The sequence below is a fragment of the Zerene cesonia genome, unplaced genomic scaffold (assembly GCF_012273895.1).
Source record: "Zerene cesonia ecotype Mississippi unplaced genomic scaffold, Zerene_cesonia_1.1 Zces_u002, whole genome shotgun sequence".
Lineage (NCBI taxonomy): Eukaryota > Metazoa > Arthropoda > Insecta > Lepidoptera > Pieridae > Zerene > Zerene cesonia.
Window position 1 is genome coordinate 821060 of NW_024045132.1, and position 8497 is coordinate 829556.

Sequence of the window (8497 nt, forward strand, 5' to 3'; positions counted from 1 at the left end):
TTTATTCCATTTTGTATAAGAAAAATTGAAAAAACGAACCAAAAATTTGCGAGTCTTAGAACTCACCTCGCCTTAACATCTGTATAGCGTGTAAGGTTTCGCAATTCGATGATTTTCATACCTCATATTTATTGCAATTGAATTGCTGCGAATATGTTCGTTCGCACATTAAAAGCCAAGTGATTTTCAAAGAAGCATAGCTCCATGAATAAATGATCGAGTTCGAATATAAGTTTGTTTTATATTCCTCATAGGTACAAAATATGCAGTCGCGCAGAAACCAGCTATGAACTTCGCATAAGAATACGAAAACTTATTGAAAACTATGATGGGAAATGTTACATGAGTAGTGTTTATGTGTACTTTATGTGCTACTAAGATACTTCGGTATACATAAGTTATCTACTATATATGTGGAATAAGTTGTATGTATTCTAAGGTAACAGGTCCAACGAGTTAAGACTTGTGAACTTGAATTTTTATAACATACAGCGAAACTGTAAAAATACATTATTTGTAAAGTGTCTGCTTTTTATATAAAACTGTCTTTCCGCCTCAAGAAATTTCCATGAGTATGAGATGTTCCACCTTGATAAAAAGTAGCCAAGTCAGTACCTAGCTTCCAAACTATCTCAAGATATAAAAATCATGTGATTGATCCTTTATGAAGCCCCGCTGCGACGTGAAATGAAGATAAACAAACACACTTTCGCATTTATAATATCAGTACACGTAACTGTGTAAATGTTAAATATTTGAAATAAAAGTGGAACACCTATTGAAATTATATAGAAAGGTTGTGGTTGAACAAAATCTCTCACATTTTTCGCAAACCTAGAGTATCATGGCGTTTGTTTAATTTTTAACCCGTGTAACCTGTCCCTGCAGGACTCGGGTTCAAATCCCTATATAATATTTTTAAAACAAATTATTAGCTGCTTTACGTAGATAGTAGGCCTTCATGCCTTGCAATATTGAATGTCAAGCTGGTGGTTGCTGAAACACTCTTTTGTCCCTTTAGACTCAAATTCTTTTTTATCAGACACATTCTAATAAGTATATATAATATTTTAGGCACTATTTCTTCAAAAGATGGTGTCCCATTATTTCAAAAAACTATCGCTTTGATGGCTGATTTATATAGAAAATTCTTTTTGTAATATAGTTTACTAACATGTTATGATCATTTTTTATTTTAGATATTATTTATTCAATATATACGTGACATTTACTTTACCTATAATAGCTAGGTTAAAGGTTAACACGTTTAGCCCTTTTATTGATTTCCTGCTTTACTTCGTAGTACCTATAGTATTATTTTATCTATGGTAGTACTATTGCTTATTGTTGTGTTATAAAAGGATAAATAATCTAATATAAAAGTGTACAAAACTTTGTGATAAGGCTAACATCAAGGTTTTATAACGCAGCCAATGTGTACGTATTATGTTCACTACTAGACAACAAGGCTTTGATTTTGATAGATTTAAAAAATTGTTGTAATTGTTATGCAATAATACACTTGACTTTGTGATTCTTAAAAACAATCCAAATTATACACCTTAGGAGACCAAAATATATATATTATACTATATGTAAAAAGTATAAACGTCTATAATATTGACAAAAAACTAAAATGCGATAACTTAAATCGTAAATAATACTTATTATAATAATTGCGGTTTCTATTTTCGGATAAAATGTTCCTTTAGATTTTATCTGAAAAGTTCAAAGCAGCTCTCAACCGTATTATGATACAAATTATGACCAAGTTATGTTCATGTGTAATGATTTTTTATCAAGATTATTCATTAGGTATATCTTGTAACTCATAACTTATTCCTATTTTTTATAAGACTGATCAAAGGCATTTTAACTCAACATTTTCACTCTTACTAAAATATCGTACGATTTTAATATCATTAGCTTTAATCTTCAAAAGTTTACATATAGGACCGCTGGTATGTTGTACCTACTTCAATCGCAAGCACAAGGTACATTCCTAGTATTCAGTAATTATAACATATTAAAATTTGTGGTAAATAAATCTTTATTAACGCCTCAAACCATACCATTAACTGATTAATACTAAATTTGTATCTAATTATCAATTGCACATAATCATAACGACTATCACAACATAATTGCATAAAATACATCACCTACGTCATTTTACGTGTAAAAATAAAACTCATTAAATCATGTATCGCATGTAATGTGAACACAATCATAACAAAATGGTAATATTTTGTTATTATTCAAAATAAATTAAACGGCGACATGTATATCGTTGCCAATGAAACACCAAAATGAACAGTTTTAATCGCAAGCGCAGCCAGTCACGGGCAATCACCTTCGCGTGACGGCCGACCTTTGCCGCGGATCGCTATTTGATATTTTTTTGTTAACAACAATTACCTAAGATAGCTAAGGTTTTTCTATATTAAAAACATTCTTCACTAGTGCGCAAATGGAAAAAGTACACGAATAGGAATTGTGAATATTGAAACAAATATTAAATCGGTAAGTACAATACGATAAAAAATTCGGTAGTTTCTAATTTGCTTGTAAACAAAAACGTTTCACTTTTTATGCGCGTTCTTTTCCTATGTACAATCATTAATATTATTCCTTCACATTTCATCAAGCATATCGTCGTATTAGATAAAAATATGTAAAATTTAATTAATCCGTGATTGCATTAGTCTAATTGATTACTAATCGGGTTTTTTTCCTACATTATTATCATTTACGTGTTTATAAAGCATTTCTACTGCTAGTTTTATTATCAAACTCATTCATTTGATGAGAATTAGATTTAAGACACTGTCATTAATAAAAAGAAAACCAAAATCTAACTATTTTAATTTTAATTATTATCAGCTGGTTTCAGTGAACACTACAAATCCTAAGTAAATTTGATTTCATTATATAAGTAAATTTCTCTCTATGTTTATTAAAAATTATCAAGTTATAAAGCAAAATTAACACACACGATTGCATTAATACATGTACTGCAGTGACATTGTTTATATTTTTATTACTATGTGTTATCATTTATATGATAACTAAATACAGTTGAAAGCATAGTCGAAAGCAGAATTAAATTCAATTTTTAGTATACATATTGCACATTTTACTTTTAATTCAGACGTATAACTATATTTCGAATATTTGGTATCCTAATTACTTAATTTTGTCGTTATACGTTTTACAGAAGACCGGCGTGAAATAGCATTCTGCTGTGTTTCGTTCGGTGAGTGGGGGAGCCGGAGGCCCATATCCTTTTCCTTACCCTTCCCAGTCCTTTCCTTTATTCCTATCGCCAATCCTTTCTTAATCCCTTCCCAAAAAGTCGGCAATCTATTTGTAGAGGCGTAAGGTCTGCAATGGACTTTATGCCTCTCCAAATGTTCATGAGCGGTGGTAACGCTTACCATCAGGCGTCCCACCAGCTCCATTGCCGACTGTCACATAAAAAAACAAAAGTCATTCAATCTACAATGAGATGGCTAGTCTTTATTAGATTCTTTCAATTTATTAATCATGTAATTAAGATAATTACCTACGTAATATATAAATGAAGTGTTCTATGAAATGATAAAAAAGTATTTAAAAAAATGAAGGTAATAAAATAATTGTAGTGCCACAGTGATCATCACAATCTATATAATTTTACCTTCATAACTGCCTTGTATTAAATCACCTAAAGCTCTTTAAGCTAAGACTATGAGCTTACGATTATTGTGCTAAAGTTTAATTATTTGCTCTTAAACATAGTGAAAAACTGTAATCCATAAACATTTTTCCACAATTTCTAAAAATACGTTATAAATTAAATTACAGAATCATGGCACCAAATAGCAACAGGCAGCAGACCAGCTTCCCGAATCTCCCATATCCATTGTTGCGTGATGACGAGCCAAAGTCAGGACAACAATGGATAGCGTCTAAGCGAATACAAGATGGCGCTGAAGGGTTGTGGAGGATACATGATAGTCTTTACGATTTGACAGACTTCATATCCTCCCATCCAGGCGGATCTCAATGGCTAGAATATACTAAGGTAAAGGTACAAATAATTATAATAGAATTGATTATGTCAATGTTGCTTAATGTGGCCTTTTAGATGAACTTACATACAGACATACGGACAGCGATGTAATAGTAATAGAGTCTCGTTTTCATCCGTAGTGTACGAAACCCTATAAACTAAATCGAAAGCTATACTTGCACTAGAAGTGAGCCTCGCGGCGTTAATTAATATCTTAATTAAATTTTCCTCTCTGTCATTTACCTATCTCCGTAACATATATAGCTTTTTAAAGTCCATTTGCATTTCTTTAGAATATAAGCATAAAAGTGAGCATTAAAAATCCTTTTACGTCAGAAAAACATGAAAATTCCCTCTTGGTTTCTTAATTACTGTAATGAAAACATATTTCTTTACAGGTTTTTTTTTATCAAATAGATGTATATCTACCATCTAATAACAAAAACACATGTTCCGCTGCCAGCAATTTATTCGAAGAAAAAATTCTCATAGAAACATGGTTTATTTTTATTCATATGCTTTTTCAGGTCGACAGAGATAGATAGCTCTGTACCAAATTTCATCCAAAACGGTTGAGTGATTTAGGTGTGAAGAAAAAACTAACGGGCAGAGTTTTAGTTATATAGGTAATTTCACAAATTTTAAAATGGCAGACATAAATTATTTTCTTAAGTTTATCAATTGTGCTATTAAATCCGTTACATATTTATCTTATTACTAGTATATAAATAAATAAATAAATAAATAGTATTATGTTATTATTAAAATTTTTACATTTACATGTATCCACATTTATTTTAGAAGTCGTATGAAACAAGTCGTAAAGACCTGTTTAAATCCGTCAATACAAAAACGTTAATAAGTATGAGCCTAAATTAAATTTCTGTAGGATAATAACAAAATATTAATTTAGCCTACGTAATTATAAATAATATCCAATTGAAACAATAATTTTACCTACAAATTACATTACATAATATATAAAGCTACACCACCTTTCCACAATATTTTCAGTTATCAAACACCTTTTGAAAACTTTTAAAACACAAAGCTTATAATGAAATAATCAAAACTATCCCATTTCGTTATATTACTTTCAAATAAATACCATAATAGACAAAGTTTTGGTTCAATCTACAACTTTACCTATCAATTTGTGTAGTTATATTACTGCAGAATTTAGAACAACGCTCTACAACTGAAAATGTAGGTGCAATTGAAGTACATAATTTGAGTCGCATATTGGTAGTACAAATTGAGGTAAAAGGGCGAATAAATAAGGCAAAATGCAATATAATCACATTATAAAACATACAGTTTTTCCGACAAGCGTCGGTGAATTTGTAAAGAAATTGAATTAACTTAAATATTAGATATGATTGTGGCCCGTTTTAATAGACATTGTCTTTCACCTTCTAGCTACAACATAGCGATAAAATTAATTTTAAGCCTCTCGTTTTTACCAAATCGTCATTTTAAAAGCAGTCAGAAGTTAAGGTTTTTGATGCAGATTTACAAAGAGATTTACGACAGTAAACCATTGTCTAATTTATAACCATCTGCCACAATACTGTTTCCTTGTAAATGAAACAAGACCAACGACATCTTTTGCACTTACAATGATTATAATTTATACGAATCTACTTTCAGGGCACAGATATAACGGAACAATTCGAGACACACCACATAAACAGCGTCGCCGCTGAAATCCTTCCTAAATACTTTATTCGCAAGACCTCTGCGCCTAGGAATTCTCCATTTACGTTCAACGAAGATGGTTTCTACAGAACACTGAAAATTAAAATAGCTACAAAGCTCAAAGATGTACCAAAGGACGCAAGGAAAAAGAGTGACTTTGTTAGTGACGTTCTATTTATTTTATTGTTAATTGGAAGTCCTTTGTGTTGTTGGACTTGGACACAGCATTTGTTATTGGGTGCTCTGTCAACGGTTGCTCTTGGTTATTTGCTGAGCGCCCTAACAATCTGCGCTCATAATTACTTCCATAGATCTGATAGCTGGAGGATGTATCTATTCAACGTCAGCGGATTTTCTTACGCGTGAGTTAACTTTTACAATTATCTCCTTAAAAAGTATCATTTATTTTAGAAAAATAGCATACAAGTCCTTCCAACATGAATTTTCGGATATATTTTTGAATTTATAAAAAAACGCATTTTTGTATTCATGGCAGTGACCAATAGATTTATTTCAACATGACGGACGGACGAATGAACCCTGTAACATAGGTTTCAATCTAGCCAGGGATAATTCTTTAAAAAACTAAGCTATAAAACTACACTATATAAACAACTTTATGGTTGTTGTTGTAAAGACTAAATTTTATTGTTTGTTATTGTTAACCGAATAAAGTATACTTTTAATTATAAACGTGACAATTTTTATAGGGACTGGAGAATAACCCACGCAATGTCACATCATCTGCATACAAATACAGCGCAAGATATTGAGCTAAGTCTAGTAGAACCCTTCCTCCAATTCCTGCCAAACCCAAATAAACCAATTTGGGCGCAAATGGCTGCGTTTTATTATCCGATCGTATTTGCTTTCACTTCATTGGCTGTTCTGATAAAAGAGTACGTATATTTTATCATAAATTATCCTTAGTGGAAATTTTACAAATATATGAAATGAGTTTATATCGCATAAAAGTAACACTTGAAGTACATTAAAGATAATTGCTGTATAATCTGCGAGCACGTATTACGAATTAAGTGGTTTCATAGTTATTGCGCTGTTTTTATAATAGAATATTATTTTACAGACTTGTTCTTGGCTTCACCGATCATCACGATAAGAAATTTTCCTGGGCAAACATAATTCCATTTCTACTACCAGTCTGGATGTGGATGGCGAGCGGTTTATTTCTTCCATGGGTGATTGCTGTTTGGATTGCCACAGTAATGATCAGTAGTGAAATCTTCATGATCTTCGGTTTAACTGCTGGTCACCATTCTCATAATAACTTCTTTGAAGGCGATATTCCTAGGTAAATAATTAACTGTGTATTAATATTATAAAGTTCAAGAAAAGGTTGTGTTATTATATTTTAGTTCAAGGAAGATTTACTTTATTAATATTTTTCTTCATTAGTATAATGAATGCCATTTTTATGACAACGGTATCAGTTTTTATATTTGTGGGAATTTCCTGCACAAGGTAGGTACTTTTAATTTCGTAAAGAATAGTTATTTTAAAATGAATGCTTTTTTCAGTACGATTACATCACGCGAAGAATCATCAGCTTCAGCGCTTTAAATTTGGTATAACATCATACACAGTTATATATTTAGGTATTTCACACTGTTTTATACATGTTTTTATTCTGTTTTGATGGAATGACTGAATTAAAGTCTCAAATTACCGTGTTAAGTACGGTCTTAAGACCTATTCTCTAATGTAATATATAAGCAGCGACTTAATTTTTAAATCGATGATGTTAAAATAAAACCCGTAAAATTCATTGCAGCATAGGTCCCTACTAATATAATAAAGGTGAAAGTTTGTTTGTTTGTCTTTCACGTCGCAGTGAAACGAAGCTACGGTATGATATTTGTGTCTGGATATACATAGTTGGGAGGCTGGGGAGTTATATAGACTACTTTTTACTGCAGTAAAACATCTTATTCTCATGAGAATTTCGTTTGACTAGGTACGTCTAGTTCGCTACTGTCGGAAAGCTGGTATAAATTGTAAACGCATTTTTTCAACTACCTGCATAGTTATTATCGAGTAACAAACGTGTGATTTTTCTATTCTTTGTTTATTTCCTTTATATGTATAGCTAGTACCTACAGGTAAACTATTTATATAGTTGCAATTTAATATTTTTTTTATGTAATCTCATGAGGAGCCAAGCTAACATAGAGTAGTACAAGAACTAAATTGATACATTTTTCACGTTTCGCCACCTGAAAGTCACAACCAAGGGAAAAAGGCCGAGTCACGTATTTTAACTAAGGTGAAGACTTTGTTACAGCTTCGTAGTTTTATTCCTATAATATTTATGTAAATAGAATATAATAAGAAAGAATAGAAGAAGTAGTATGAGAAGTCATATTTTTTTGTTATATGTGTAGTGATACTAGCTAACACATAAAATATCAGCTTTCTATGTGTTCAGAAAACTACGAATCTTGGTGATCAGGTGAGTTTGTGACAAAAAAAGATGAAATGGAAATTATGTGTTTTAAATTTTTTTTCATCTGGTATAATCCAATTCAGAACTTTAAAAAAATTATCAATAATTATGCTCTGTGCATACTCATATTCCACTTGAAATTTCATCTTGAATTCCACGTTAATAAAACCGAAATTTGAAACGAGTTAATTTACTTATTACGCGAAAAAAATGTAAATAATTTTGTAATTACAACGTTTACGAACAACCAAATTCATTGAACTGTGTTTATTTCCGTTACT

At 31.0% G+C, this 8497-nt stretch overlaps 1 protein-coding gene across 1 annotated transcript in view; it reads left to right on the plus strand.

The window, feature by feature from the left end:
- The first annotated feature begins 2337 nt into the window (after positions 1-2337).
- LOC119838398 (cytochrome b5-related protein-like) overlaps positions 2338-8497 on the plus strand; it is a 10244-nt gene continuing 4084 nt past the window's right edge. Inside the window, exons 1-5 of the mRNA XM_038364331.1 lie at positions 2338-2523; positions 3847-4066; positions 5705-6114; positions 6463-6651; positions 6840-7064. Coding sequence (XP_038220259.1) covers positions 3851-4066; positions 5705-6114; positions 6463-6651; positions 6840-7064 — 1040 coding nt within the window. The 5' untranslated portion in view covers positions 2338-2523; positions 3847-3850. The remainder of the gene's footprint in view (positions 2524-3846; positions 4067-5704; positions 6115-6462; positions 6652-6839; positions 7065-8497) is intronic.